Source organism: Vicugna pacos, chromosome 7 (genome assembly GCF_048564905.1).
Source record: "Vicugna pacos chromosome 7, VicPac4, whole genome shotgun sequence".
NCBI classification, from domain to species: Eukaryota; Metazoa; Chordata; class Mammalia; order Artiodactyla; family Camelidae; genus Vicugna; species Vicugna pacos.
This window is the reverse complement of record NC_132993.1, coordinates 64,336,324-64,353,951: the sequence shown is the minus strand read 5'-3', so window position 1 is coordinate 64,353,951 and position 17,628 is coordinate 64,336,324. Positions and strand designations below refer to the sequence as shown.

Genomic DNA, 17,628 nt, shown 5'->3' with positions numbered 1-17,628 from the left:
TAATTATTAGACTGTGCTTAATGTGGGTTAAACCAATCAAGTTAATTACAAATTATAAATCTTCTTTAATGAAGTTTCTATATAAACTTCAGCCCTTGACATTTCCCTCTTTCTCCGGAAAGTAAAATATAGGAATAAAAACTCACATGATTGAAAGTTCTGCTTAATACAATCTGTTAAAATATTTACTCAGTGTGCAATAATTGCTCATAAAGGTTAAATACTATTGAGAGCTTACTATGTGACAGGCAGTCTCATATAACTCATCCTAATAATTCTCTTAAGTAGGTAATATTATTACCCTTCATTTAATGAAAGAGGAAACTGATAATGTTGGCAATTCAGACAACATGGTTACATGTTTCCTTTGCTATATTCTATTAGCAGTACACGGTAAGAGAGTTAATCAACCAAAAATATTGCTTGGGATGAACTTTTCTATACCTAAATTTTGGTTTGCTGAAAATTATTTGTAGCAAAACAGAGGAAATATTCTTAAGATAATTTTTAAGTGGTTAAATATTCTTTTATGGATGCTGAGTTTCAAAATACAAAGATTACACCTTATTTTGATTTATTTTCATATGTGGCTGCCACTTGCAGTTACCGTCAGTTATCTTCCTAACAACGAGGTTCTAGCTAGGATGAGTCTTTTTACAAACTTTAATAAAGCATATAAATTGGAATGATCCTGTAATTACAGTGTCCTATGCATAGCACCATTGACCTTGCTCCACTTAAAATGAACGTTTTCACTTACTTTTACAATCTCCTTTTTTCCTACTTAGCTAAATCAGTTACATTTTTGTTGATGACTTATGTTTATGACTACATAGGAATTATATTGACTCTTTTCCTTTCTTAAAAATTTTTGAAAATGGACTCATTACAATGGTATCTATTTTGGAGATTGTCACAAATCATACTTAATAGTCTGATTTTTATAAGGCAATCAAATTTAAAGAAAACATTCTGATTAATACAAATGTTTCTCTTTTTATAAGACAGTAATTCTTAAATATTTATTGCAACTTTTTTCTTTTTCTGTTTGCTTATAAAAGTTGAACCCCCAAAAATTCTGTAACCTAATACTTGGAATAATGGTTGAATTTTGTGATAATCCCAAAACTGCGGCTCATGTCAATGCTTGGCGAGGGAAGAAGGACCAGACAGCTGCTAGTCTTTTAATTAAATTGTGGAGAAAGGAAGAAAAAGAACTAGGAGTAAAACGTGATAAACATGGGAAGATCATTGGTAAGTGTATTTGTAATTGTTCAGAGAAGCAATTAGGTCCATATTTTTAAAAAGAAATGTTAGAAAAATATGAAGACTTCCATTTCTTTGTTTAAAGTTCTTTTCACAGAGGTTTGCAGAAGTTGCTATCATAAATTCTGAATGATTGGAAGAAAACTAAGTAAATTAGTATCAGGTTCATATTTTTATAGAATATTTTCAGGAAATAGTATCTGATTATATTCTTAACTTGAAGAAAAACCTAACAGTACTTCCTAAAGAACTTTCTCTGGGTTACCTGCTTTTACAAGTATATTCAGTAATATTTCATGTCTAATAAAATTTGGGATATAGAGTGCTTAAAAACAATTTTTATAGTATTTTATATATATTTCTATTGATTCATATTTATATATTGTTTACTTTTTATATGAAAAAATTTTCTAACTAAAAATCAGATGTTCATAAATTTTAATTACTAGATTCTAAATGAATGAAGTTTACAGTACGAATTTATAGTTCATTTATCTATTCTATAATGCTACATTACATTTTCTAAACTTACAACGATTCTTATTATAGTTTTATCTAATGTTAGTAATCTAATTAGTTTCATCTAATTGTTAGTATTACTTATTTTTAAGTGAAAATACTTCCTCTTTAACTTCTAATGATTTCTATCTTCAATCCATATTAATTATTTCTAACTTTTGATCTACAGCATCATAAAACAGTTTTATATTTATAGCATAATATATAGAAACCAAAAGCAGAAGAGATTACATCATTGTTAAACTGACATTGTTTAGTTTCTGGATCTCAAAATTAGAAAAGTTTTTTACATAAAAGTTTCACTTTTAAAAGTAATTTTGTGAAATTTTTATGTTTTACATAAATAATAAAAATAAAGCTTTAAGTTTTGCAACAGAATGTGGAAGAAATTATTGATTACTTATGCTTTTAAAACAGTAACCATATACAAAGCACTATTTTACTGTTACAATATTTTTATATATTTAATGATATCTAGACTAAAATCTTAAAATTGTGTCCCTTCTATATTTACATGATATCCAATGATTAGATACAAAGAAACCTCTATTTACCAGTTTTCAAGAAAAGCAAAAAATCACACCACTGCCTGCTAACTGCCCAACCATTGCAGTTATGGATGTTGCTGAGAATATCAGAGCAAAAATTTATGCTGTGTTGGGCAAACTCGGTAAGAAGATATTCATCAAATTCGTTAAGAGTGAATTTGCGCTCTTTTTTGCTGAATGTTGAGAACTGATTTTGTTTTGGAATCCACTTTTCAAGCATGGTGAACAAAATTTCCTTTTATACAGATAAATGCATATTCCATTGTTATCCCAATGCTCAGACTACACACTTGACCTCTGGGTTTGGAGCACAGGCACCTGTATTTTTAAGCTCCCCAGGCAATTCCAGAGTGCAACCAGATTAAAGGCAGTTAGTTTCTATGATGAGGCTTAAACACTAGAATTCTGAATCACTTGAGATTTTTTGAAGTCCATGCTTCTTATTAAGGAAAGAGTCCTCATTCTTCACATTATAAAAATATAGTATCATGGTCTGACCACAGCACAGAAAGTATTCCTCTTCTAAAGACTAGACAAGGATGACCGGGGAGAGGTTTGTTATAGGGGGAAACCAGAGCTCAAGAAGTAACTTTTTCATAAATCAGGATGAAATCAAAAGTAATCATTTGCATTTTTTAAAATAATAGATATATGCCTTTTGGAATCATTTGCTCTGTTAAATTAATTCTCTTTTTATAAACTTTGTATAGATTTTGAAAATTTACCTGGCCTATCTGCTGAAGATTTTGTCACTCTCTGTATCATACATAGATATCTTGATTTTAAAGTGAGTACCTTCTTAACCTTGTTATTAAAATTTAGTATAGCAAAAGCTCCTTTGGGAAATAAAAGATCCATTCATAGTTGTAAGCAATCATCCACGTACTGTGTAGTTTTTTATTTTTCATTTTGCATCTGACACTATTTAAGGAACATAAGTTAATTCATTGGGTATTTTCCATGGGATAAGATTTCATCTAACTATTAATTTATAAAAGAAGATGGATGTTTCTGTCATAGACAACTAACAATCTTTAAAATATACCTTCTCTCTAGAGGGTATTATAAGCTAGAATTGAATGAATTTTTATTTATTAAAATAAATCATTAACACTTATTAAGGTATTACTTTATTATTAGATTATATGATTATATAGGTATCAATTAAAGGATCCTAGGTTGCTTACTTTGCTGATTATATACTCTTTGGTAAATAAATGCTTTTGAAATTTTAGAAAAGTCTTTTCAAGTAAACAGTCTCTTCTACTAATATTGGTACTATGTATTTTAATGTTGTAAATGAATAAACCTCTATTTAAAAAAGGAAAACAAGGTTGAATTTTATCCTTATCCTGGATGTATAAATTTTTCTCTAAATTTAAACATACTCAAGTACAGTAATTTCCAGATAACCCAGAATATGAGATGGAGCTACAGCATGATGAAACCAACATATGAAGAGTTTCAGATTCAATTATTGCCTTAGCTGGAAGGTGAAGGACAAGGCCCTATTTTTCAGGATGTGTGGGTTCTAGGGTCCTAGGAATCCTCATATTCACTGTTCTATGAATTCAGCTTGACCTAGCCTTCAAACAGGGCTTTAGGAATGAAAGCATCAGTACTTCAGGAGCATGAGACTAAAGCAGCGATCTGTGTAGCTGTGAAAACAGAGTGACTATAAAGGAGGGGGCAGTGATGATAGCAAAGACCTAGACTTAGGGAGTGGAGCCTTATCTATGAATACTTTTATCACTGAAAAATATTTGCTAAATTACTCCTGACTACGCAAATGTAATTGTTGCCCTGAATCATTCCAAATGCACGTAACTTATTCCGAAGGGGTAAGTTAGGAGAAGCTGGTTCAGTAGTGTTAACGTTGGAATGACCACCCAAATAAATTTTGGGCTACCTAAAATTGTATCTTTTTTTTTGGTTAATTTAACTTTTAAAAACTCTTTTAAACTTTGTTATAACAGACTGGAGAAATATGGAATGAAATATATGAAGAAATAAAGTTAGAAAAGTTAAGACCAGTCACTATGGACAAAAATATTTTGGAATCTATTACAACAGCATCAGAAAATATTGGAAAGATGGTTGCTTCTCTGCAAAGTGAGATGATTGAAAGCCAAGCATGCCAAGATGTGCAAAATGAACAAAAAGTATATACAAAAGTAAGCCACATATGCCACTGAGGCACAAGAAAATAATTTTAATGTATAAACAAGTTGAAGTTATCCACAGGATATATTTGCCTAACTTGTGAGTGTTTCAGGACTTAGTTATTTTATAATTTTCTTTTATTGTTACTTTCAGTGTCTTTGTACAATTTTTAAAGAAAATATGGAGTTAAGAGCTTGAAATTTAATTACTATACTCAATGCTGTTTTATGGAATTATCATTTGATTTCTACAGACTTATATTTTAAAAGGTAGACACCTCAGACCTTTCCATTTTTGAAAGGTCAGAGTTTCAAAAATTGTAATCTAGTTAAATATATACATTTAGCAAATTCAGACAAATGGTGTATCTCTGTGAATATATATATATATATAAAACACCTCATAGAGAACATTGGCCCTCATCCTTCACTCGGTGATAACCATAGGGATACTGACAAGATTCTCCTCACCTCACTGCCAAAACACTTACTATGATCATTCTATAAATCTGGTCTCTGACTTTAGCTAATCAGAAAAAGCCTGTCAGGAAGATATAAGCCATTTTCCTAAAGCTTTACACAGGTAAGAAACAGAACATATCAGAAGTGACCAAATAGGTTAAGTGGCTATTTAAGTGAACTTGTCCACAGAGATGATTTGGATCCCCCTCGCTTCTGCTTGGTGATCCTTTATGACTAAAATTAAACATGTAAAACTCTTTAAGGAGATTCCCAAAGTGTTTTCTATTGCCTGATCTTCTCACATAGACTATTAAATATTTGTATCTTCAGTCTAGTGGACCTCAGTATCCACCTATAATTTCTTCTTCATCTTAGCCACCTCCTGGCTCAAAAGTTTTGTTTGTGGAGACTTTTTATTGCAAGGATGCCATCACTTAACCCACTTATTTGCTCCTAAGTGGGTAGCCATATTGGAAGTTCTGCTGCCTCACTAGTTCTGTTGAACGGCCCGATTCTGCTTCATGGACTAGCTATTGTTGATTTGTTGGTTATTTTTTACTTGTTATCACGGCTCTTACCCCACTTTTTAGCAGTTGTTTAATTAAATACTCTAAGGTTCATAATTTAAACTTAATAGCATATTATACACTAACCAAGGGCATATATCCTTTGATTACATATGTAGGGGTAAGCCTGTTGAGAACTAGTCTTTGCATTTTGTTAGTAGTTACCTCCCTGGTTTGCATCACCACAAGAAACTCAGCACTCTCACAAAATTGCTTGTCTTGCTACAGTCAGAAATTAGAGCACTTTTATCAATATAATCTTGCTTGAACTATTATAAGTGGCAACAGGAATCTATTTTCTCCTGTGAATTTTCTGTTGGGTCATTTATGTAGCTTGTTCTGGATTATATACTGTCTTTACAAGTGATAATCATATAAAACAATCATCTTGCTGAGAATAATATTGTTATTTTGATATTTTATAACAGTTTTGTATTACTTTTCATGGGAAGCAGTTCAAACCTTAGCCACATAGTGAAAGGATTTTTTTTTCCATTTTAAGACTTTTGTTTTTTAAGTTGTTTAAACTCTAATCTTTTTGCTAGCTTGCCTTAAAATTCATGTTGGCAAAAACTAGGTCTTTCCTCAAAATACAAGTATTCAAGCCCTTTAATATTCTTTCATAGAAACTGGAAATCTTAATTATCGCTCTCATTTCAGATACAAGCCACACACAAGCAAAGAGAACTGGCTAATAAATCATGGGAAAATTTCTTGGCTAGAACATCAAATGCTAAAACTTTAAAGGTAGGATTTTCTTTTTAATATTATGATATCCACAACAAATACCTAATCTGACAGAATTTTTCAGGAATAAATATTCATGCACCTTTTTCTGTTGATCTTTCGTGGAATGCCAACACTATTAGATCCTCATTTGCAATTTAGGATGATAACTGACACTACACATTTTTACAGTTATAGAAGATACCACTCTGAGTTTCACTTGGCTCAGTAGTAGGAAGCAAAGATGGTATTCCTGGTTAGCATAAAAGAGATGAGAATCAGTCAGGAATGAGCAGGAGAAATGTGCTCCTACTTTCCATTCTAAGCCTTCTTATTCACTGGTCTTTTCTAGTAGAAGCAGAGTGAAGGACACAAAAAACAACTCTCCGTATTACCCTCTCCCTCAAAGATGTTTCCCCTCTGTTACCATCAAAAGAAACATGATATCAATGCTTAAATGGGAATTTGGGCTAAACACCTCTTTGGAAAGATGTGATAACCTGTTTCAGCTATAAGCTAGAAACTAACCTAAAAAGTTTATAATGCTAATTGCTCACCTTAAATATGTTAAGCAGCACCATAGATTTCCAAAATATCATTACTTTTTCCTAACTTTTCCATTAATATTTGGGATACACTTTTACATAATGTTACAATTCTTCTAGGTATGAAATTGTTAAATGTTATGTTAGTCCACAAAAATAGTAGAATCATATTAAGATAGCCTCTTCTATGCAGGTCATTTATTACATTGAATTTCGCCTGTTCTAGTGCCTCAACTATTGAGTTTGAATGGAACTGCAGCAAATTATATAGTTTACATTATTCTGAATGTTTGAAATGTTTAAGTGTACTGAATTAGTATTTAATTTACGCAAAACAATTTGAAAACGTGCACCACCTGTTGTAAATTTAGTAGCTTATTCAATTATGTGCAAAAAATTGAACCTGATTTCTGTAGGACTTACCTTATCCCTTGGTCATATGTGAACAGTACCTCTGGAAATCTTAGTAGCACTTTCAGGTGTTTTCTGCTCAGTACAAAAGGTATAACTTGCTAATAAGTATTTTCTTAGCCTAAATGAGTAAATGCAGGTTCTAGTGCTAACTAATAAATTATAAGCCAGACACAAATGTGTTTTGTATATTTCCTTGTTAAGTACCATAGTTAATGCTTTAATAGCAATTAATTTTATTTTTAATTTTCTTTCTAATTCAAAAATCTCCAGAAAGCAAAACGACTTCAGGAGAAAGCTATAGAATCCTCTAGACGCAGTAAGCAACCTCCAAATGCAGTATTTCACTGGACAGATATTAAAGGCCTTAACACAACAGTAAGATTTTTTTTCTCCATAACTTTTCTTAGCAGGTATTGAATTTAGTCCCCAAAGTATGTTATTTCCATTGGGTTTTGTCTCATAGTTCTTTTTGCCGGCCAAATTTCAAACAGGTATGGGATATTTATCTCTACCCTTTCCTGGTCCAGGTTTAGACCAGACCTAGCCCTCTAGGATTCCCAAGAAACACTATAAACACTGCTCAAAATATATCTCTACATCTCTTTGACAGAAAGTGTGCATTGCCTCCTTTGCCTGGCAAATAGACCCAAGACCATATTCCAGTGTTCCTGCTGTCCTCTTCTGGACATGTTTGGCCCTGATTGGAAAGCAGTAGAAGTAGAATTCAAACCCATTTTCTTGGCTCCAAAGACTTTATCTTTCCATTATTCCACCCTGCCTCCTAGTTACTATGTATATTTTGTGTCTTTTCCAAAGTTAGCTGAAGGAGGAATGGGTTTTTCTCTTATTGAAAATTTTTGTAAATGGATTCTTAAATATTTACTTTTGCTTTTTAGGTTCCCTCTGGTCGGGTAGTAACAGTGGAAAGCACTCCTGCCCGATTAGTGGGAGGACCTCTGGCTGATACAGATATTGCTCTTAAAAAACTGCCTATTCGAGGAGGAGCCTTACAGAGGGTGAAAGCAGTAAAAACTGTGGATGAGCCAAAGAAGAGTGTTCCCACATAAATACTGTAGAGACGTTCTGAAATAAATTCTTATAATTTTTAGTTAAATATATCTTACATGCAAATGTAAAGCAAATATTTTAGAATAAATATTTTAGTTAAAATACTATTAAAAAATAAAAGCAAGCACATATAATTTATTTTTATTGAAAATGTCAACATACACTTGTGAGAAAAGTTGTCATCAATTTCTTTCTAAAGATTACTAATTCTCTTAACTGAAAACTTTAGAACATACTGTATCAGTTAAGACTCTTTTGGCTGGCATGAGCTACTCTAACTAGTTTAAGCCGAGGGAAAAAAAAAACTTCTACACATTCTGTGCCTATAAAATCTAGTAATTAAAATGACAAGCAAGCATTATTGGATCCAGGGACTAAAACTTTGTGAATAGGATCTTCTCCTTCCCTAGCAGGTCCTGAATTATATTCTCCCAGGTTGATACCCAGTGAAGAAATGCCTATATCTGAACAGTCTCTGCAATTGTCTCTGCATCTTGGGTCCCCTGATTGGCCACATGCCCACTCCTGAGCCATTCACCATGAGTTGGGCCAGATCTGAGGACTGTCTACTCCCAGAGCCAGAAGCAGGCCAATACCATCCAAAGCATATGGATATGAGGAATCAGGATATTGTTATTATAAGTATATATAAATAGTGGGCAGCAAAAACATTTGCAACAAATATATTGGTAAAAGTAAAATAAGTTACCTCGCCTACAAAAAGCATGGACTAAACAATAAAAATAAAAAACAAAAGTACAGATGGTTTACTCTTAATATAGAAACAAACTCTAATGCTACTTGTCTTCTTTAATGGGGAAGGGAAAGGGGGAGTGGGGGAAAACAGTTTTGGTGGTGGAAGGATCTTGCCAAAGAATAGGAGGTAGATGCCTGAATGCTGAATGTAGAGAAAAGTGCCTGTGTCCCTGTGTGCTGCTATGAGGCTTCCACAGCCTGTCTCTATGCCCATCCACCCCCTTATCCACCCAGGAAGCTGTAAAGTTGAGTTCATGTCCAAGGCCGGGAGAGACAAGAACCTGTTTTCTCAGACAGGAAAATACAATGGAATTTGAGTCTAGACTCTAGGCCTATCGGGTGCAGTATACTGGTGCTAAATGTATAACCACCAGCTCTTCAAGGGAAAAAAGCCCTCATTTGTAATGCTTGGCAATTTGCATGGTATAAATACTCCCACTATGACTAATTTCAAGCTAGCAACATGGTGCTACTAAGTGCAGAGTTGGGAAGACATGCATAGAATCCACCTTTATTATCAGATAAACAAAGGCTCCATCACCCCACCCTCTCCTGCTCTCTCCTCCCTCCTTCCCTGACTCCTCCTCTCCCGACTCACATTCCTCCAGGAATTTTTCATGATCCCGACTGTGAGGACAGTAGCATCTGCAGAGAGAAGAAACTGCAATTGTTGTTACTGTTCTAATTAGAATGAGTTGCCAGCAGCCTCTCACCGTGGCCCAGCTGCCCACTCTCCTTGTGGCTCACAGGAGCAGATAACATGCACCAGCTTATCAGTGAACTCTGTCCTCTCTTGAATCCCTTTCTTTATTACCCCACCCCACCCCAAGAAGATAGTAGAAAGCATAATTTGTTCCTCATCTTCCCAGGAAGCCCTAAGCACAAAAATAACATGTAAAAGGGAGTAACTGAGACACAAGAATGGATGTGGGTAGGAAGATGGAACCATGAGATATCCATACAGGAGCACCAGACACACTTCAGGTACATCTCAGACACACAGAATTGAGATGAAGTGTTAAAGGCTAAGAGCAAAGAATGTTTGCTCCATTTTTTAGACTGTAAGTTCCTTCCTCAGACTCTAAACTCCCTTAAGACAAGATAGAAACCTTTTCTCATTCATTGTTGTAACCAACTCCTCAGTAAATAAATTAAGTGATTGAATAAGTGTGAGGTTGGCCTCATCTCCTGGCAGCCTTCACCTTGACTTCTGCAAATGCAGCAAAATCCTAAACTCAAAGGGAAGGTCCAGCCAACAAAACACTATACAGGGAATGCTAAACATGGACACGTTAAAGTATTTACTTCATAACAGTGACAGATCTTCTCTAAAGTGATAAGGCTTATACAATGTTACATTAACAGGAATAGAACTGATATTTCTTGGCTGAAGATAATTTTTTGAATGTAATACAGTACCTCCAGACTGATAAGGACTGACTGCAGTCAAAACAGTCTGTGATTTCTGTGAACCTTTTCCCTGCCATTGTATATCTTACCCATGAGGAAGAGGAAAGGTAAAATATGGCAGGCAATAACCCAGCAGCCATTTAGCAGAGGAAGAGATGTAGGTGGATGGAGGGTAGTAACGTTTAATCCAGATACTTGCACTTGGTAGACAGCACCCAAGTTTGCATATTACAGTTCCAGCCACCAGGCAGTGAGACAGTGAATCAGTCCCTCTGTCTGACAATGACACTAATTGAGAAGTCTGTCTCTCCTCACACCCTGTGCTCCCACACCACTCCTGAGCCTGAGGGGATGTACTGCCTTGCCCACTCAGCCTGGCTGAAAGGTGGACAGTATATTTCCTTTCATGAGTCAGTTGAGACAAAATTTCAGCTCTCAAATATACTCCTGATAATAAACTAAATGAAAAGAAAGTCAAAAGAATAAAAAGGAGTTTAGTGAGTACAGATGAAAGCAGCTTCAACACCCTTCAGGAAGATTTTCACTGCACAAGGGAGCTCCTTCAATGATTAGACCTGTTATCCAGTGCTTGCTCATATTAGATGAAAACCAGTGAATAAATAGGTGAATAACTTTTGCTCATCCGGTCCTCAGTCTGCCTTCAGGAAAAAACAATGATGTTCACTCCACTTCTTTTTGGGTCAAATATCCAATTCCTTTAATCATTCTTATTTAATCATTCCAGACTTTATGAATCTGGCCAGACCCTTCTGAAGTGCTACAATTTGTTAATATTCCTCTATCCTGAGACCAATGGAACTGGACAAAGATTTTCAGGTTTAACAGGACACATAGAGGATATAATAAAAGTAGTCCCTCTCATTTTTACACAACTTCTTCCAACCAGCCTAAGCTTACATTAGTTTTGTTGGCAACCATGTTTCATAATTGCTTTGCATTTAGTTTACAGTCAAGGAAAATGTCAAGGATGATTTCTGAGAAAGAAAAAGGCAGCCCCTGACATCTAGGTACTGGCCTGGTACTATCATGCAAAAATCTATAGATACACCCCTTACCCAGATCTTGATTTCTAATAACAATAAGCTCCTTGGAGAAATGGGTGGTTTTAGGGATGGTGCAGAAATATACAAGATAAGTCTGGAGCATCCTAGAGCTCCCAGTGGCCAAAGCTGGAACAATTTGAATAAAGTAACTAATATAGTATTGGATTATAACCCAAAGTATAAATAAGTGTCCTTAAGTCCATATTGATATAAAAAATGATGGAAGAATGGAGGGAGAGAAGGGAGGAGGAAGAGAGGGAAGACAAACCCCCGATACAAAGAATTACAGATAATTTATATAGATACTCCCTTCTCGGGGAAATGGAACACAACTCCCCATTCCCTAAACTGTGGATTATGACTAGTACCTCTCTTCCAAAGAATATAACACAAAAGGAAGGAAAAGCAACTCTACAGCCAAGAAGTCTGACAAACACTACCTTAGCCAAGGTTAAACACCATTAGTGCTGTAAGTCATGCTGACAGCACGTACCCTTGATAAGAAGTGTTGAGAATGGTGCTTACTTCTGTGATCTTCACCCCCAAAAGCCTATAACCAAAGTCTAACCATAAGAAAAACATCAGGTAAACCCATATTAAGGGACATCCTACAATACATCTGTCTAGTATCATCAAGGTCATCAAAAACATTTTCTTAGAGCCTAAGGAGATATGACAGCTTAATGTAAGTGGTTTCCTGAATAAGATCCTGGAACAGAAAAAGGGCTTTAGGGGAAAAACTAGTGAAACCCTAATAAAATATCAAGTTTAATTAATAATGTGTCAGTTTTGGTTCATTAGTTATGACAAAGAAACCATATTAATGTAAGATGTTAACAGGAAAAATGGTTGAGGAGTATTCAAGAACTCTCTGGACTATCTTTGAAACTTTTCTGCAAACCCAAAAGTACTCTAAAATAAACATTTATTTAAATTTTAAAAAACCTATAAGAAGATTAGAGAAACTTTAGGCACTAATACTCAATTATTATCCACTGTACCACCTCATGAAGAAATGTTTTAGGAGCAATATTAGATGTTTTGCTGCCTTTTCCCACTCCTCAGCTTTCAGGGTTCTGGAAGATAACTGATTATGAGGTAAGCTACATGAGCTCAGCATAAATCCAAAGCTGTGATACCACTGCAAGAATTGGTGTGTGGGTGTTTTGTTTTGTTTTGTTTTCAAATGATGCCTTGTCTGATCTACTCTGATGATACTGAACAGGGCCAAAACAGAACACATACTGTTCCCCATTCAACCCCATTTTGGCTACCATTTCTACCTCAAAAAAAATTTTTTGGCATCACAAAACTGCTTTTGAGTTAGTGATATTATTTCCTGCTATACCTTTATCCTACAGCAATGACAGCTCTGGGAGTCAGGATTATGTCTGGATTCCTCAGCAGTGTACCTCCAAGCTCAATGGATTCTTGTTGAATGAATGAATAAGTAATAATTTTTTTAAAAAAGAATAAAATTTTCTATATACAAATCACATGATTTGTGCCAAAAACTGGGGGAATTTAACAGAACATACCTAAGTACATCAAAAAGGCTTATGAGCCATCTTAAGGAACTGCTTTAAAACCAGAATGCCCATTTGGGCAAATGTCCTTATTTTTAATATGTTTAGTAATCCATGGTAGCATGCAAATTCAACTAGGAGAACTGGGAAACCATTTGCAATTAATCTGTTTTGGAAGGCTAACAATTTTATTAACACTAAAAAGGTCATCATTGCTATAATAAAATTTTTACGACAACTATGATTGATGACAACTGATGGGACAAATTTTTTAGACTAAAACTACATGGTTGTGCTTTGTGGCACTGAACTTCTGAACTTCAATCACCTACCCACGTGTTGTAAAAGAGAGCTGTTTTCTAAGGAAAATGATGACCATGTGTGTCTCTATAGCAAGAAATGAATTAGGCATCTTCTTGGGTATCTGCCTGGTCATTTTTATAAAAGAACATAGCCCTATCCTCCAGGCAAATGGATTTTCTGAGCTTAGGGATCTACCCATAATTGGTAAGATAAAATATTCTCAATCTAGGAATTTATTAGACTTACAACCTCATATTATCTGCAACCAGTTATTATACAAAACTCAGCTATATAAAATGATATTTGTAAAAGAATACCTGAAAGCTATGCAGTCCATTCATCCTTTAATATTGGAGCTTCTTGACCTGGGGCTCATGGGACCCCTGAAATTATACAGGGTTTAATTAAATTAATTAAAATTATAAGTGTGTGTATATAAAACCCCTAGTAAAGGGTCTATAGCTTCATCAGAATTTCAAAATGGTCCATAACTCAAAAAATGTCAGGCCCCCTCCTTTAATTCAAAACTTATCCTGGAATCAAGTCAAACCAAAATACAGTTGTATACTTGTTCTGTATTATTTTTGCTGCTTTTAAAATTGTTCACATTTAATTTAGTTTGAATGTGCTAGCATCAGCTTGCACTGACGGCAATCCATCACTGCTGGGATATTTGAAAAAACATGGTGACATCCACGATGACAGCCATTATAAACACTTAAGGGACAGATTTCTATCAGTTCCTAGTCTGAGGAAAAGCTGGGCTTCTCCCAAACATGTTTGGTTTTTCTTAACACATTGTGAATCCTGAAACTGCTCATGAATCCTTCTTCACCTTGAAAATAGGAAACTTGGACCAAATTTACAGCTACCCTTTATTAAAGGTATAGATTTTTATGACATGCATTTAAAAGTATGAATCTAAACATTAATTATGAATCTAAACATTAAAAGTATAAAACTAAACTCCATATTATTATTTTCCTGCCTTTATTTCTCATTATCCCAATTTCCTCATCTACTTCATGTTATCCTATTGTTTGGTATATTTCTTTAAAGCTTCATATTCTTTTTGGAAAAAGATGTGTGCTAGAAACAGGAAGTACAGAAAATACCTGAGATAACAGTTAAAGACTAAAGAAGAAACTTCTATCAAACTGCACTTTACTAACATGAAGTTCCTTACTGCCTTTCTGTTTATTATTCTTTTTTAAAAATGAAGACAATAAAATGGGAACATAAAAAAAATTTTAGCCCTAATGCATAGAAAAATAATATATAAGCTCAGTGATGAGATACATATATTAGAAGCCACACAGTACACTACATCAAGATTAAATAATACTTGTTAGGATAATATTGACATCAGTTTTGGCAGAGTTTTAAAGGCAATATTATGTATAAGTTGCCATATAAAATTGGTTATAATTTTACTCCATTGTATTAAAAACATTTTGCATTTGCATTTTAAGCTGTATTTTCTTTAAAATGAAGATGTTTTAAAAGCTGTCTTTTAAATAAAAAATTATTGACAAGTTACCTGAAGAGATGGGAATGATAATTCAATAGCCATAAAACAACTACATATCAACAAAAATACAACTTTCACCAATATTAAAGAATTAGAAACAACAATTTTGATAAATACTGCAGGAAACATTTAATACTCATAAATACTGACAGAGTTAAATTTTCAGGTTGGTGTCATCTTGCTTGAGGTATTTTCTCTGTTCTCTTAAATGTAAAACTCACGTTTTGTTAAAATCCAGTCCTATAAGGTTAGAGAGGAGAAACTGTTAATATTTATTGTAATCTGACTCTTAAGAGTCCCTCCTTTTAAACAACTCTATTGAAAAAATTAATTTCTAAAGCCTAAATACTATCTGATGTTTAAAAATTTCTTCAACAAATGTAATATAATTACAGGGCTAAATAGCAGAATCAAATATTTGTACATCAGACCTAAATAATACAAAAAAATTAAAAGTAAAAATCAAAGCCAATCATATTAGGAGAAAATATGGCAAATTTTCTATCTTCTTGGGTAAACTTGGAAAATCAGAAAATTCACTTAAGTACATATTAAATTACCTCCTGTAATCTTCTGTGGAAAATTATACTTGGGAGGCATCACCTGTCTTCTGCCCATTCCATGAGATCTTGAAAGCAAGCAGTCTACATACATATCCCAGAAATCCTGAGCTATGCTTAAGAAGACATTATAATGTCTCGGCCACTGGGATTTTTGCAGGAACAACATGAAATTCCAGAAAGCATCCACATCGTGGTCTATCTTGAGTTCCTTGAGATCTATCAATGTCAAAGAGCAAGCGTTCCAGCACTGGAGATCAATGTCTTCCATGATCCCTGGGCTGTTGCTGGCAAGCACCCCCTTTTGAAATTCAAAATCAGCATTAATCTCACTGATCAGCATCATGCAGCCCAGTGGTAGGTAGAACCATCTTCTTGTGACAAAATCCATATTCTACACAGGAAAAAAAAATAAGGGGATATGTTTTTAACTTTAAAAGAAAATTATTCAATTACTTGATGATCTGTTTAAACCTGAAAAATTGTAATACTTATGAACTTGGTTTTGATCAAGCCAGATTTGCCTACTAGGTATTTGTTGGTTTTCCTCGAATTGCCAACTCTCAGACCTCCCTTCAAAAGGATATTACAATTACAGCTTTACCAGCATCCTGATAAAGTCTTCAGAAGCCACTGAAATCCAGCACATGTTTATGAAGTTGTGATAGATTAATTTCATTACAGACACTTAAAGCTGAGAGAAACTTTAAAAAGCATGTGCTCCAACCTTGTGCCTTTAGAGATTAGAAAAATTCTCAGTGATATGACCCAGCAAGTTCTCAGGTCTCCTGTCTCCCTAACCAAGACTCCTACCATGACATATTTCAACCAAGTGGATCAAAATGCAGCCCATCCCATGATAAAAGGTTTGCTTGTTTTTTAATTGACGCTTTTCAATCTCTTAACCCAAATGATGTTGGATGCTCAAGCTCTATTTTAAGTTTCAAAGTTACTGATGCTCCCATTATTTGTTCTGTATTGATGTCTGGTGGATCCCTGGCTTTTCTCCGGGTGTTCAGGAGCTGGTCAGAGAAAGTTAACATACATACACGAAGGAGCACAAAGACAATAAAGGTCATATAAGAGAATATGAAATGGTGCAGCACCAATGACATTCAGCAAAATCTTGGTATTTTCACATGGTTCTTTTCACAAGTTTCCCTGATTACTGACTGCTTGTTAAATCGGCCTGAAGTCCATAAGTGAGGTCAAGGTCTAAACTGGCTTTGAATTGCCACAAGTTACCATTCCAGTCTGGAAGTGGAAATGTCCCTGTCACAACCTTGACAGCCGGGGCAGAGGAGTGAAGTGACAAAGACAGATCCAGAAGGCAGGACTCACCTGCATCCCTCCACTTCCCCTCAAAAAGTTAGGTTATAGAGACAAATAGAATGAAACAAACTGAAACTTAGGTTATTCAGGTCGTCTGACCAGTGCCCTACTGGTGGGGTCACAACGCAGAGAGGAAGCCCACGGGAAAGTGGTACCTTAGCCATCTGCAGAGGCGCGTGGTCAGACGGGATGTCCTGCCTGCGCTGCGCTCGCTGGAGGGACAAGGGCGGCTTCTGCCTGGGAGGAACAAGAAGTCTCTGAGCCGGCTGGGGATGACCCTTGCCCTCAGGTTCCCATCCCTGCCCATCCCGACCCACCCTAAGGCAGGCGATAAGCAGATAGCGGCGTTCAAGGCCCCTCCGCAGCCCCTCCGCGAGCACTCACCTGTCGCCCTGAGATCGCCCTGCTGAACCGTCTGGGTCGTGCCTCTATCTGGGCCGGGAGGGAGCGCCGGGAGGCTCCAGTTCGAGGAAGGCGATGCGGTGAGCTCTGCCGCGACTGGAGGGGGCTCGGCAGTCAGCCCTGAAGCCCTCATCCCGCGCCTTTTCTAGAGACAAAGTGAGGGGGCAGAGAGTGGGTGGCCGCTCCCGAGGCCCCGCCCTCACCTTGCCCACCTCCCCAGCCCAGAGACCCAGGGACAAAGACAGCGTGAAAAAGCATAAAGTCATAAGCCTTTCTCACTAAAGATAATAGATTAAAAATCCTATGCAAAATATTATCAAACCAAATTCATTAGGATTTAGAAAAATACGCATCAGTATCAAGCTGGGATTATCCCAGGGATACAAGGATCAACACACAAAAATCAGTACATATAAACAAATTAAAGGGAGAAACCACTTGACAAAATTCAACACCTATTCAAGATTT

At 35.4% G+C, this 17,628-nt stretch overlaps 2 protein-coding genes across 8 annotated transcripts in view; one reads left to right on the top strand and one right to left on the bottom strand.

Moving 5' to 3' along the window:
• CFAP69 (cilia and flagella associated protein 69) overlaps positions 1-9,071 on the top strand; it is a 53,518-nt gene extending 44,447 nt beyond the window's left edge. For all 4 annotated transcript variants that reach the window (XM_072965041.1, XM_006211853.4, XM_072965042.1 and 1 more), the window contains 7 exons: positions 1,062-1,254; positions 2,318-2,455; positions 3,044-3,120; positions 4,310-4,507; positions 6,184-6,270; positions 7,479-7,583; positions 8,105-9,071. In XM_072965041.1, coding sequence (XP_072821142.1) covers positions 1,062-1,254; positions 2,318-2,455; positions 3,044-3,120; positions 4,310-4,507; positions 6,184-6,270; positions 7,479-7,583; positions 8,105-8,275 — 969 coding nt within the window. In that variant the 3' untranslated portion in view covers positions 8,276-9,071. The remainder of the gene's footprint in view (positions 1-1,061; positions 1,255-2,317; positions 2,456-3,043; positions 3,121-4,309; positions 4,508-6,183; positions 6,271-7,478; positions 7,584-8,104) is intronic.
• Positions 1-17,628, bottom strand: part of FAM237B (family with sequence similarity 237 member B) — a 52,777-nt gene that overhangs the window by 17,268 nt on the left and 17,881 nt on the right. For 2 of the 4 annotated variants that reach the window (XR_004190720.2, XR_012074523.1), the window contains exons 3-8: positions 17,143-17,305; positions 16,914-16,995; positions 15,427-15,820; positions 15,017-15,106; positions 13,653-13,718; positions 9,631-9,677 (exon numbers count right to left, since the gene is read on the bottom strand). Coding sequence is in view for 1 of the 4 variants with exons in the window: in XM_031679685.2 (XP_031535545.1) it covers positions 15,084-15,106; positions 15,427-15,820; positions 16,914-16,922 (426 nt within the window). In the remaining 3 variants the exon portion in view is untranslated. Of the gene's footprint in view, positions 1-9,630; positions 9,678-13,652; positions 13,719-14,206; positions 15,107-15,426; positions 15,821-16,913; positions 16,996-17,142; positions 17,306-17,628 lie in introns of those variants that run through there. The other 2 variants (XR_012074524.1, XM_031679685.2) reach the window with 2 other exon arrangements.